Source organism: Grammomys surdaster, unplaced genomic scaffold (genome assembly GCF_004785775.1).
Source record: "Grammomys surdaster isolate TR1022 unplaced genomic scaffold, NIH_TR_1.0 256, whole genome shotgun sequence".
In the NCBI taxonomy this organism is placed as follows: Eukaryota; Metazoa; Chordata; class Mammalia; order Rodentia; family Muridae; genus Grammomys; species Grammomys surdaster.
Genome location: NW_021604697.1, coordinates 652,344 through 667,076, shown reverse-complemented (window position 1 = coordinate 667,076; position 14,733 = coordinate 652,344). Strand labels below are relative to the sequence as shown.

General features: G+C 40.3%; 1 protein-coding gene across 1 annotated transcript; it reads left to right on the top strand.

The window, feature by feature from the left end:
• Positions 1 to 13,438: 13,438 nt before the first annotated feature.
• Positions 13,439 to 14,407, top strand: LOC114627696 (olfactory receptor 688). Its single transcript, XM_028775587.1, has one exon. The coding sequence runs from the start codon at positions 13,442 to 13,444 to the stop codon at positions 14,405 to 14,407; it is 966 nt and encodes a 321-aa protein (XP_028631420.1). The 5' UTR covers positions 13,439 to 13,441.
• The last annotated feature ends 326 nt before the right edge of the window (positions 14,408 to 14,733 follow it).

Genomic DNA, 14,733 nt, shown 5'->3' with positions numbered 1-14,733 from the left:
AGAAAGGACACATCAAACCATTAAATGTCAATTTGAAAAAACTAAAAATGGGGAATGGTACCCTACCAAGGGATCCCCCAGAAATATCCTCCATCACACGCTCTTTATTTTAAATTTCTTAACTTTGGATTCAGAAGGAAAATCTGCTGCAGATAGATTCTGGCATCCTGATACCAAAAAGAATTTTGCAACAGTCCTCTGGAAAGACCAATTAACTGGAACCTGGAATGGGCCAGATCCAGTTCTTATCTGGGGAAGAGGTTCTGTCTGCATATATTCCCAAATGGCAGATGCCACACACTGGCTGCCAGAGAGACTGATTAAACAAATAGACAACAATAACAAATCCAGGGAGGAGAAACACCCTGAGAAGCATATTCTTTCTTTGCAGGAAACATGAAGATGTTTCACAATTGGCTTCAAACTGGAGCAGACCAACCAGCATACCTGACTTGGAAAGTTCTCAATGCAGAAGGAGACATCACCACCCGCACCTCCAGGGTGGCTCTGTTGGATTCTGGGTTCCTTGATTCATGATTTAGTGGGGTACATTGTTTAGACCCAGGAGAAAACCCATTACCACAGTTACTATAGTTGGTTTTTGGGTTTGAGATTGACTGGGGCAGGGGCAGGGATTTCCTTACTTGTTTTGTTAAGATCAAAACTATGGTCAGTTCTGTACTTCTATAGATTTAGATTTAGAAATAATGGAATCTGCTATAACACGTTTATAAAATTCATTATCCTCCTTAGATGAAATAGTGCTACAGAATGGAAGAGGCTTACACTTTTAACTTCAACAGAGGGAATCGTGTGTTGCCCTTAAAAAAAGAGTGTTGCCTTTATATCGACCATTCAGGCATTGTTTAGTCTCTTGTCTCTTGGGTTCATGCTGTTTAACAAACTGATGGTTTTTGTACGACAACAGATAGACACTATACAAATGAAACCCATACAGGTCCATATTTACAGGCTGAAAGTAGGAGGACTCTAAAACTTCTGTCATCAAGATTGATGAGGATTAAACCCTTACTTACTTGCTAAGCCAGATAGTCAATGACAGGTAAGAGAACACCTCAAGACCCTTGCCCCTATCTGGGAGGCCTTGCCATCCTAAGACAGGAGCTCAACCAATGGCTGTTGAGTATCCAGAGATGGGAAAGGGAAGCTGGGGTCCTTTGTTCCAACCTAAGGCAGACACAGTTTCCATAAGTTTTCCCAGCCTTCCCTTTTGAAAAATATTTAAAAAGGGGAACCTGTTGGGAGCCGACTCTGAGCAGAAAGCAGCTATCATCTTTGCAGCCATCTCGAGCCATATACCCTGACAAGAGACTTGTTTTCAACAGCCTATAACAGCTGAGCACACTCTGATAAACAACTTGTTTTTCTCACATATCTTGTTTTGTTGTTTAGTGTCCCTGGCTGCAAGGTGCATGTGGTAAAGTATCTTCAGCTGTGTTCCCCTGCTTGTGCTTATATACACCCATGATTTCCTTTCAGTAAATGGGACTTGAACAGACTCTCTGTCTTGTCTCCATTCTTCGTGTCTTTTGCCCTTCCATCCCCACTCTCTCTCTTGCTGGACTCTGACCCTCAGACTGGAGCATCAGCTCGGGCCGGGGCAAAGTGGCCCCTAAACGTAGGGCAGAACAGGCTGTTACATATGTGTGTGTGTGTGTATGTATGTATGTATGTATGTTTTTGTATGAAATTTTTGGAGCCTGCTTGCTGGAGCTTTGCTCTATGTATATGTCTGTCTCTAGGTCTGTATGCATGTATGTTTGGGTGTATGAGTTATTAGCCTCTGCCTTTTGTTTCATCCATTCAGTGTGTGTGTGTGTGTGTGTGTGTGTGTGTGTGTGTCTGTGTGTCTGTGTGTGTCTGTGTGTCTGTGTGTGTGTGTGTGTGTGACAGAGAGAGAGAGAGAGAGAGAGAGAGAGAGAGAGAGAGAGAGAGAGAGAATTTTCTCTCTTGACAGCCCCTGGGAGTTAAAAAGAGTTCATAGGTTTTTTGCTGGCCACATGGAGTACCAGCCCCAGTAAACTAAGCTTTGTTCCCTCATTAAAAGAAAAAAAGTCTGCTGGGTAATTTCTCTAATCACTGTCTGTTTTTTACAGCAGCCCCTATACGTATCTGAATTTTTACCTGTCATCAGCTCTAAGCACTGACCACCAAGGGCTGCCTGCTTCAGTCTAACCATGACATGAATGCAAAGCCAGTCATCAGCAACAAAAGAAGATGTTCTCCAAGGAAAGCCTATAGTGGAGAGAAACCAGAAGCATTCTCTCTCTCTCTCTCTCTCTCTCTCTCTCTCTCTCTGTGTGTGTGTGTGTGTGTGTGTGTGTGTGTGTGTATTCTCTTATACAATAATATATTCTGAACTCACCTTCCCCTCCCTCAATGGCTTCCAGTCCTCCCTACCTCCACACTCCCCAGATCCACTGCCCCTCCATTTCCCTCCAGAAAAGAGCAAAATACAGAAGTTTGTGTAATTGGTAACATTTAAAATAGAAAAATATTTTTGTAAAAAAAGACTTGTCTCTTTCTTTTGAGACTATTCAATGGTTCAATTTCTACAGTGTCATCTGCCAAATGCAACATTTCAGGATAAATATTTAAAGAGTAACCTTTAGAAACATAAAAATCTAGACATAATCATGGTCTCTGGTCCCAGATAACAGGTTCATTGATTCTTGAGGAAAACAAAACAAACAAACAAACAAACAAACAAAAACAGCAATTCTCCATCAATTATAACTACAGTACTTTTAAATACTCTGCAAGAACTCATTCTGTTGTGCCAGGAAGTTTCCATGAACCCCATTAATGATATAATCCCATTAGAGTCTCTTTATTATAAACTCAGTCTTGGGCTGTCTTCCCACCCAACCCTGACACAGCAGAATGGGAAGGAGGGCAGAGCAGCCTTGAACCCTCAGCATGACAAAGTTTTATAGGAAATGGAAGTATTGGGGGAAGTGTCTATCCTAGCAAACATCTAACTGAATGTCTATTCTAAGCTGACAGGTGGGTGCTCTGAAACAAGATCTTGTACAATCACAAAAAGTCTAAAAGTACATCTGAAATGATCAGAGTAATCTTTGATTAACTGTTGCTAGGAAGTAGCTAGGGAGTAACTCTGGGCAAGCACAAGCTGTGGGGTCCTTCCTGGTACACAGATGTAGCGTGAGTTCTGCTGTAGATCAAGTTCTCAGGCTTTTTTTTCCTCTAAGATGGAGGCTGGTCCCAAGATTGAGTAGGTTTGGCCTCTCAACTCCACACAACTTACTAGTAAGAGTTGGACATGGCTTTTTTTTTTCAGTTCACAAACTCATGAATAAATGCCATGGAGCTCTACAAAGAATAAAGAAAAGTATTAAAAATAAAACATTCAACTTGAACTTCTCTAGTAAAATATAAAAGCCCTATGGAGCCCGATATTCACTGCCACCATAAAGAACAATAGATGTTCTACAGGAAAGTGATGCTTGGCTAGAATAGAGAACCACTAGACTAAATTTGTTTGGTATCCATTTAAATATCCAAGTATGGGTAACAAAGATGACTCAGAACAAAGTGTGTACAATGTCCCGTCACGAGCTGCTGCTGATGGAGGGGCAAGAGATGCGAAGAATGGAGACAAGACAGAGTCTGATCAAGTCTCGTTTACTGAAAGGAAATCCTGGGTATTTATATGCCTTTCCACATGCCTTGCCCTCATGGACAAGCAGGGGAACAGAGCTGAAGGCACTATGTCTCATGCCTTGCAGCCGTGGATACAACGTGCACCTTGCAGCTGGGGGCACTAAACAGCAAAACAAGATATGTGAGAAAAACAAGATGTTTATCAGAGTGTGTCAGCTGTTGTGGGCTGTAGAAAACACATCTCTTGTCAAGGTATATGGCCTGAGATGGCTACAAAGATGATAGCTGCTTTCTGCTAGGAGTCGGCTCCCAACAGTACAATAGAAGATTTTCTGACACAATAGCATTGCATTATGATAGACTCTGGGAAATGAACAACAATGCCAGTAATTTGGGAGCCAAAAGTTAAGACTATTGACTCTCAAGCAGTTGGATCCTCTTTTCTTTGGAAGAATCAGTTAGGTGGCATGGGCATCCTCTGTGAATAAGGTGAAACTTGACCCTGTGAGTTTATTTAATATTCTTCAATCATACTAGACTATGTTAGTGATGGCCAATCATTGCTCAGCTTCTCTATTGCTTTCATGTCTGTGTCAAGGCAGAGGTATCAGAGTAGGAAGGCATGTGAAAGAAAGTTTATCATTTCATGGCCTTTGGAGAGCACAGAATGTAGGAGAAGTTTATGGACAAGACCCTTCAAGTTCATGTTCCTAATAACCTACATCTTTTAACTAGGCACAACTTCCTAAAAGCTCATGTGCCTATGAACTCATAAATAGATTAATGAGTTGATGATGGTTGTGCTTTCATAATCCAATTAATAAACAGGAACTCCTGAAACTGAAAAGCTCCCTAAGGCAAAAGGCACCATCAATAAGACAAAACAGAAGGCTGCAGAATGGGAAAAGTTCTTCTCTAACCCCATGTCTGATATAGAGGTAATGCTAATTTCAAATGTATATAAAGAACTCAAGAAACTAGGCATCAACAAACCGAATAATCCAATTTGAATAATAGCACACTAATCTAAACAGAGAAATCTCAACAGCAGAATCTCAAATGACTGAGAAACATTTAATGAAGTGTTCAACATCCTTAGCCAACAGACAAAGGCAAATCTATCAGAATGGTTAAAATCAAAAACACAAGTGAAATCTTGTACTGGTAAGGATGTGGAGCAAGGGGAACATCCTTCCATTTCTGGAGGGAACACAAGCTTGTACAGCTACTCTGGAAATCAATATGTTGGTATCTCAAAAATTGGGAATCAATCTACCCCAAGACCCAGCTATGCCACTATTAAGCATATATCCAAAGGACACTCCACCATACCACAAGGACACTTGCTCAACTATGTTCTTAGCAGCTTTATTTAATAAAGCCAGAAACTGGAAATAACCTAGATGTCCCTCAACACAAGAATGGATAAAGAAAGTGTGGTATATTTACACAATAGAGTATTCCTTGGCTGTTAAAAACAATGACACAATGAATTTTGCAGGAAAACTAGGGCTAACGCAGACTCAGAAAAATAAAGTTCTAATCCAGATGCTGGCCTCCAAACTTATACTACTCAGACCTTTGAAAGGCCACTAACAAGAACATCAAACAGCTAGAGATTGACATCACTAATCTGAAGAAATCCCTCGTTTCGCCGTCTGAAGAGACCTCCTAAAATCGCAAAGATCCTTATTGGACTTGATTTACTCTAGTACAATAGAAAAGACTGTATACAGTTATTGACTGTGTACAACCCTCAAAGAAGAAGGTTGCTTTTACATAGACAAGACAAGGAGGGTTAAAGAGAGTATGAAATAGGTAGTGAACCCTAAGAAAAATCAGAGAGAGAAAGAGACAGATGAATGCTGGTACAAGAATTGATTTGCAGCCTCTCCAAGGTTGTCAACCCTATTTCCTTCCATCTTGGGACCATTATTTGGGTTCTTTTTGCTTTTTTCTGCTGGTCTCTGGCTCTCAAATAGGCAGACTAACTCTGTGATACAACAGATAAATAATTTGGTAGCAAAACCTACTCAGATACATTATCATAAGTTAGCTATGGAGGACCACAAGACTCAAGATGAGGTTGTTATTTTATACAAGGTGTTTCCAAAACCCATCTCCACCCAGCCTAAAAGGGGGGACTTCTGCCCCTAGACCAAGCAGAGAGGGGCCACCCAGAACCCCCTCTGACAGGTGATCTGAATTCTTGCTTAGGCTGCGAGGCTAAGCACTGCAAGGGAATATCAATAAAAGATAAAAATATCTATCTGGGTTCCCTGAGGGACAAGCCTGACTGCATAGGGGTTGATGTCAAAAGTATCCCCTCTCCAGGAAAAAGACATCAGGATGGGTATGGCCCTCATGCCTCACTAGACAACGACAGGGGGACTGGAGCCATTACAAGGTCCCCTTCAAATACTGGAAGTCAGGCCTCTATCCTCGCCTTCGCAAGTTTAGAATTGCCACAGCCCTTCTATACTTAGAGAAGGGAGGAGATGTCAGGGGCAGCCCTACTTACACACTGTAGGCCTAAAATCAACCATAGGCCTAAAATCAGCAGTGGCCCTGTCATACATGTATACTAACACCAAGTCTTGGGCCTCAGTGGAAGAACATTGAAACAGATGGCTATAAGCTAATGTCAACGGGCAGCTTTTGTGGAAATTTATAAGCCTGAGTGGTCATGGACCTTGTAAATAGGTAGCCTTGGCAGACAATACCAGCTTAGATGGGGACAAGAGAGTCATAGGCAGAGTCATAGTGACTTGTCCCCTGAACCTTCACCCAGCCGATACCCAGTTCTGAAGATATCTGTATTCCCCCTGAGCACCCACACTCCAGTGTCATTCCCTTCCCCACGTCCTGCCTTTCTGTGTTTATACCCCTGTGTGAATTAATTATGACTTGAGAAAAAATTTTTAAAAAAAAAGAAATAAAGAAATATAAACATGGCATGTACTCACTTATGATGTCAGCTGTAAAGTTAAAGATAACTATGCTACAATCCACAGATCGAGAGAAGCTAAATAACAAGGAGGGCTCAAAGGGGGAAGCATGGATCTCTCTGTGAAGGAGAAATAAAACAGTCATCTTGTGTGGATGCAGGATGGGGTACAATTGATTGGTGAGTGCTGTAGGGACAGAAGGGATCAGGTGAAGGGGAGGACTGAAAAAGAGTACTGGGAGAGACAACTGGAATCGGTGGGTATAGGTAATCTCTGGATCAAGCTACAAACCTAGAACAATGGAAATGCTGAAGAATCTATGAGGGTGACCCTAGATAAGACTCCTAGCAATGGGGAATACAAAGACTGAACTGGTGATATCTTTCAGAAGTCTCCTGTAACAAGGCAAGACTTCCAGTGAAGGGATTAGGACACCAACACTGCCACAAAATTTCTGTCCTACAGTTTTTGTCCTGACTAAAAGATTGACTGGGGTAAAAGTAGCACAGAAATTGTGGGATTAGCTAACCAATGACTAGTCCAGCTTAAGGTCCATGCCATGAGAGGGAGCCCAGCACTGACACTGCCTGGAAAGCCAGGAGCCAGAGTCTAGGATAATGAAAAACCTAGGATAAAAATGAATCCTAATTATATTCTGCTATACTCATACATTGTTGCCTGGACCCACTGTTATCAGAGGAGCTTCACCCACAACTGATAGAAACAGACTAACAGCCAAATACTAGGTGATGCACAGCAAATTCTGTGAAAAGAGGAAGGAAAGATTATAGGAGCCATAGGGTTCAAGGACTCCACAAGAAAACCCATATAATCCACCAACTTGGGCTCATAGGGCCTCAACAGACAGTGAACTGCCACCTAGAGACCCTACATGAGACTGACCTATGCCTTCTGCATATATGTTACAGTTATGTAGCTTGAGTGTCTTAACAGTGGAAGCAAGAGCTGTCTCTGACTCTTTTGACTACTTTAGGGACCCTTTCCTCCTACTGAGTTTCCTCAGCCAACTTTCATAAACAGGAGTTGCTTAGTCTTACTTCAACTTAATATGTCATAGTTGGTGATATCTTTCAGAACTCAGTTAGGAAAGGCTAAAGCCATATGGGGAACTTTCCTAGAAATGATAGCATCATTTTGCATAGCTGCAATGGATAATTCTGAATTGCAAGGCTTTCAGATCTCATCTCAGATTGATTCTTGCAGATTAGATATGCCTTCCCTGTCCTTATAAAATTAATCTAATGATCACTGGGCATTAACCCACAATATTAGGCAGATTTTTTTTAGATCAATGAAGATGTATTGTCCTGTAGTAATGCTATAGATGATTTCTTAATTCCTAATGATGATTCTATAAGAATTCCTAGAATTATATTACTTTTAAGCCCTTTACAAAAGGACTACAATTAACCCCCTCTGTGATATGAATATTGCAATTAGAACTCTTTGAGTCTTCATGTGTCACTGACCAAATCAAGATCAGACAGGAGCCTAGCATGCCTGTCCTCTGAGAGGCTCCATTCAGCAGCTGACTGAGACAAATGCAGTTACTAGACCCAAACATGGGATGGAGGTCACCGACCCCTATAGAATACTTATGGAAAGGGATTGAAGGAACTGAAGGGGATTGCGACCCATAAGAGAACCAACACCATCAACTAACCTGGATCCCTGGGAGCTCCTAGAGATTGAGCCACCTACCAAAGAGCATACACAAGCAGGTCCAAGGCCACAGCACATATGCAGAAAAGAACTGCCTTGTCTGGCCTCAGTGGGAAAGAATGTGCCTAATCCTAAAGAGACATGATGTCCCAGAGTGGGGAGATACTGAGGGGTTCAGGAGGCTGCCATTTCAGAGGCAAAGGGAGGGGGTATTGGGGAAGAAATCTGCAAGGGAAAGCAAGGAGGGAGGCAATATTTGGGATTTAAATAAATAAAATAATTTATAAAAAAAAGAAAAAACAATTTCACAGCTGTATGTGTAGCTCAGTTAAAAAAAATCACTCGAGAAACACACAGAGAGAGAAGAGAGAGAGACAGACAGACAGACAGGCAGGCAGGCACACACACACACACACACACACACACACACACACACATTCTAGGTCTCTATTGATATTTTCACTTTTTCCATTGGCATAAATACTCATTGAAAACCAGAACATGTACCTATCCTAACCAGAAAATATCGGTACCTGCTGGGGTACCATATAATCCATTAGCTAGCTCCATAGTAGTCTGGACAGGTGGCTACAGTAGCCTACATCTCTCATTAGCTAATCATCACATCAACTTTGACTTTAAGAAACAAACAGACAAGGATTACATCTGTCTACCAATACTTCCCATCTAGTATCACTAGACCTGCTTCCTGACTATTCATCTCAGAAACCCTAGAAAACTCTCCCAGGAAGTAGGCTAGAGTATTAACTTGTTGATTCCAGTGTACCTCTGAATTTCGCAGTATTCCGATGAGCATCAACAAGAACCTCTCCTAGGTCATACAGATTTGTTATAATAAACTCTGACCTACTGGGGTTCATCTTGTTATTCTGTCATTTAACATTCATTTCACCCAGCATTACCTTTGACCCAAGCATATGTCTAATACCATTGCATTACACTCTTGTCATTTAATTCCACTTATAGCATAAAGAAATTGAGTACATTTTAAAGATCTATTTATTTTCATTTGTGTATGAAGGGTTTGCCTATACGACACTTAAGTATATGTCTGGTGCCTATGAACAACATCAGATCCCCTGCGACTGGAGATAGAGACTGTGGTAGGCAAACATGTGGGTGTGGGGAATTAAACCCAAGTCATCTAGAAAAGCAACCAGTGCTCTTAAACACTGAGTCAGCTGTCCAGGACCCCACCACCAACCACCATTGAGTAAATTCATTTTTTTTTTCAAAACAGATTGGTTTGTGAAAATTATCACAAAGAACAGCCTTTACCAAAACAGATTAATGCATTTGTCAGGAATATAATTTCATTGTTCTTTATTCTAAATTAACATTCAAAATTTGTCATAAAAGAGAGGAAATAGTCTTCAGCATTTTGAGGTCTTTATCAAGAGCAATACATGGGTTAAGACAACAGGAATGGTGGTGAGATTTAAGACTGCAGAGCCCAAAAGAGGAAGTAATAGACTGTAGCTTTAGAAGAGATATTGACTAAAGATAGCAATCGTATCATTCAAAATCTTGCTATAATTAGGGGGGTGATTGATGAGACTGGAGTGAGTTAATACCTGAAGAACTTTGAGTATTAGAGTCTCTTAGGCTGGTCCTAGGACCAGGGCTACCTGCCAAAATCTCTTGAGTCATATTCCCAAGGTAACATGTGAAGCATTTAGCTCTTGAGATTAGAGTAAGGAGGGTCCAAGAATCATCATCTCAGAAGCAGACAACTTGGGGAGTTATATACTAAATCCCCAGACTTTAGGTGTGAGAAATAAGAGAAGGGATGTGTTCAGGATGGTAGGCAGAACACGGGTCACTGTAACATGGAAAGCAGAAGCTGCTGCATGGCCCTGTAACAGGGAACCTCTTCACACCCTCCTGAAGGGGTAAGTAAGCCAGGGAAAGGCCTGCAAGTTCAGAGAGGAAATGACAGAGTCCCTGCCTTATAATTCAGTCCTAATCTCTGAGTGGTGAGGCTACAGAGTCCCTGTCCTGTAGTTTAAACCTGGTTTCTGACTACACATCTCATCTCTGGCTTCCACGACTGGTGGTAGTGGTGGTGCTTCTTGTTGTTATTGTTTCCTTTTCTTTTTTTTTCTTTTCTCTCCTTTTCTTTCCATTCTTTTCTTTTTTGTTGTTTTTAAAATTCATCATCTTCAATACTTGCTTTCACTCAGCTCTTTACTTAGATAAGAACTATGAACTGTAATCAGGAAGCAAGAGAGAAATAAGGCTCAAGTCTAGACTGAGCAATCAGTGACAGACAAGGTGACTTATAATAAAATCCATATCCAGTTTCCTAAGAACAATAAAAATAAGTTCCAAATAGTATCGTTTTATATTTGATAAAGTATACATAATATCAAAGACAATTTTTTTTAATTTGTATTAAGTTTAAATCCTACTGAATTCCAATTAACATAAATTAAAAACGTGATTTACATGTGCTCAGGATGGCATTGTCTTACACTGATATACTGTCCATTAACTTGTAACAATTTCTTTGGGACAGAAAACAGTAATAAAATGATATAAATATTTGGGAAGAGGAAAAATATTGTTTCCTCTAGAAAAGAAATATTTTAAAGACAGTACCAATGAGAAATTGTAGAAATTAATTATACTTTAGAAAAATGGATGATATAAAAGAAAAATGAAATGAAATTTAAAAATAAAGTAATTTTAACTAGCAGTAATTATTCATTTGATATAATACAAAATGAAGAAAGTCACAGAGCTTTTAAAGGGAGCACAAGGTGAGTTGGGCATATTAGCAGAAGCCTGTAATCCCAGCCTTGAGATGAAGAGGCAGGAGAATCAGGCATTTGAAGTCATCTCCAGATACAGAGTCAGTTTGAGTCCAGCATGGATTATGTGAGACTATAACTCAAAAGGTAAAGAAATAAGTAGAAAATAGAAGCAGCAACGCTTGTTAAAGTAAATGTATACAAAAGGAAATAACAAAAATCACAATAAAGATCGGCTCAACAGATGATCGTATGCTAGAAAACACATGGTCAAGTTCATAATGTAGAGAAATAATCATATCTGCTTAAAAGAATTCAAGATATTAATAATTATAAGAACATCATAACACACATTCTAAAGCTTCATTTTTTATTACTTATGTGCAAGTGAATGTATATTTGTACTCATATGTGATCTAAGAAGCCAAATAAGAAGTCAAGTCCACTGGAGCTAGAATTACAGATCTTCGTGAGCCTCCTGACATGAGTGAGCACTGAGAACTCAGTTATAGTCCTGAAGAACAGCAAGCACCCTTGCCCACAGAGGTGACTCACCAGCCACCCAATGCAAATTTTAAATGTGAATGTTAAAAGATGTAAATAAACGAGCAAATGGTCCATGTTTGTAAATGAAAGATTTGATGCAAAAGTGCCTCTTCCAAAATTCATCCACATGTAACCTCAAACAAAACACTGCTATTTTACGAGTTGACATAGAATTTCTGAAATTTGTCTAAAAATGAGTACATGCACGGGAATTAAAATTGAAGAGAACAGTGAAAGGAATGAAATTTGGTATCTACCAAACTTACTGATATTTATACAAAATTAATCAGAAATAGACACAGTATATTCACAGAATAAAAATATGCTGTGTGTCCATGTGTGCACAAATGTGTGTCTACGTGTGTCTTCACTGTATGACAAAAGAGGCATAATAATCATTTGAAGAGAAAGTAGAACCTATGCCTCATTATTTAAAATAAACTTAGTTACATATCTCTCATTAATAGAAAACACAAGTAGTTCCATGTAAACTACTTGTGCTATAAACCCAAAACTCAATCATTAAGAATTAAGAGCCAAAAAATAAATTAATTAATTAATAAATGAATAAATAGATAGATGAATAAATAAATAAAAAGAATTAAGAGCCATTCATAAATGAATACTGATAAAAATTTCTTGATGAAATAATAATACTCTATACATGTTACTTGTTTCAATAATACAATATACAAGTTTAACACACATATGATTAAGTAGATATTTCACATCCTGTAAAAAACACCAAAAAGAAATTGGGGAAAAGATAAGAAAACAATCAATGTTTTTGAGTTTTTTGATCCTATCTGGATTTTTTCTAAAACTCTTATTGAGAATTCAGCATATTCAAAAGACTATAACATTATGCATGAGGCCTATATCACTACCTTAACCTAGAAAACAATGATTTTTTTGTATTATATGTGCTTTTTATTGGTTATTTTATTTATTTACATTTCAAATGTTATTCCCCCTTCCCGGTTTCCCATCTCATGCCCCCTCCCCCTTGATTCTATGACGGTTCTTCCCTACCCACTCACAGACTCCAATCTCACCGCCCTAGCATTCTCCTACATGGGGCATTGAGCGTCCACAGGACCAAGGGGCTCCGCTCCCATTGACGCCAGATAAGGCAATCCTCTGCTATATATGCAGCTAGAGCCGTGGGTCCCTCCATGCATATTCTTAGGTTGGTGGTTCAGTCCCTGGGAGCTCTGGAGGATCTGATTGGTTGATATTGTTGCTCTTCCTATGGGGTTGCAAACACCTCCAGCTCCTTTGGTCCTTCCCCTAACTCCTTCAATGGGTTCCCAGTGTTCAGTCTGATGGTTGGCTGCAAGAATCTCCATCTATATTGATCAGACTCTGGCAGAGTCTCTCAGGGAACTGCTATACCAGGCTCCTGTCAGCAAGCTCTTCTTGCCATTAGCAATAGTGTCTGGATTTGATGTTTACAAATGAGATGGATCCCTAAGTGGGGCAGTCTCTAGATGGCCTTTCCTTCAGTCTCTGCTCCACTTTTTATCCCTGTATTTCCTTAATCTGGAATAATTCTTGGTTAATATTTTTAACATGGGTGGGTGGTCCCATCCCTCAACTAAGAGTCATGTGTAACCTCTGGATATGGACTCTAAAGGTTCTCTCTCATCTTAGTGGGGTATTTCAGCTAAGGTCATCCTCATTGTGTCCTGGCAGCCTCTTGATTTTCTGGCATCTGGTACTCTCTAGTGGCTACCACTAGTTCCTCACCACCACCACCACCACTGCTACACAACTCCATTCAATAAATTTTTTCTGTTACCCCTCAATCTACAGGCAGATGCTGAGAACAAGACACTCCATAAAATGGGTGCTGCCCTGCATGAAACCAACAGCTCAGTGTTCCAAGTGTCTGAGTTCATTCTGCTGGGATTCCCAGGCATTCATGAGTTCCAGATCTGGTTGTCCTTACCTATGGCTCTGCTTTACATTGTAGCTCTTGGTGCTAATCTCCTGATCTTGATCACCGTCTACTGTGAGGCTAGCCTACATCAGCCAATGTATCAGTTTCTTGGTATCTTGGCTGCAGTAGATATTGGCTTGGCTACCACCAACATGCCCAAGATCCTGGCCATCTTGTGGTTTGATGCCAAAACCATCAGCCTCCCTGAGTGTTTTGCTCAGATCTATGCTATCCACACTTTTATGTGCATGGAGTCAGGCATCTTCCTATGCATGGCAATAGATAGATATGTAGCCATTTGTTATCCCCTTCAGTATCCTTCCATAGTCACTGAAGCTTTTGTAATTAAAGGCACACTGTCTATGCTGCTCAGGAATGGCCTGTTAACCATCCCAGTGCCTGTACTAGCTGCCCAGAGACAGTACTGCTCCAGGAATGAAATAGAGCACTGCCTTTGCTCTAACTTGGGAGTCATTAGTCTGGCCTGTGATGATATCACTGTTAACAGGTTCTACCAGTTGGCATTAGCCTGGCTTATGGGTGGAAGTGACATGATTCTGGTCTGTATTTCCTATTCTTTGATTATCCGCTCAGTGATGAGGCTGAACTCCACTGAGGCAATATCAAAGGCCCTCAGTACCTGTAGCTCCCACCTCATCCTCATTATGTTTTACTACACAGCCATTGTTATATTATCTGTCACTCACCTAGCTGGAAGAAGTGTTCCCCTCATCCCTGTTCTCCTCAATGTGCTGCATATTGTCATCCCCCCATCGCTTAACCCCATGGTATATGCCCTTAGGACACAGGAGCTGAAAGTGGGCTTCCAGAAGGTGTTTGGCTTGAATGATTATGTGCCCAGGAAGTAAACTGACTATATGTAAAATAACACTGAATGCACTATTGCAGGAAAAACAAAGTATAAACTTTGACCCCAAAATACATTGCTAAAATTTGATCTCTCCTCACTTACAGGGCATCTACTCAAGCTCGTCTCCTTTGAATAGTACATTCCATATGGAAATGGTGTCTCAAAGCTTTCCATAAATGAGTCTTTTCACTTTCTGTGATAGCCTGTGATGCAAGTATTGTTCTTTGTAAGTTCTGCAGACAGGGAAAATAAACTGGGAAACATTCCCAAAGTTGACTGGGAAGTTAAAGCCTGAGATTTGAACTGAAATAGTGTCCAGAATCT

Bases quoted from the DNA above. Each gene is read 5' to 3' on its own strand.
- LOC114627696 (XM_028775587.1), top strand. From the start codon at position 13,442: ATGGGTGCTGCCCTGCATGAAACCAACAGCTCAGTGTTCCAAGTGTCT.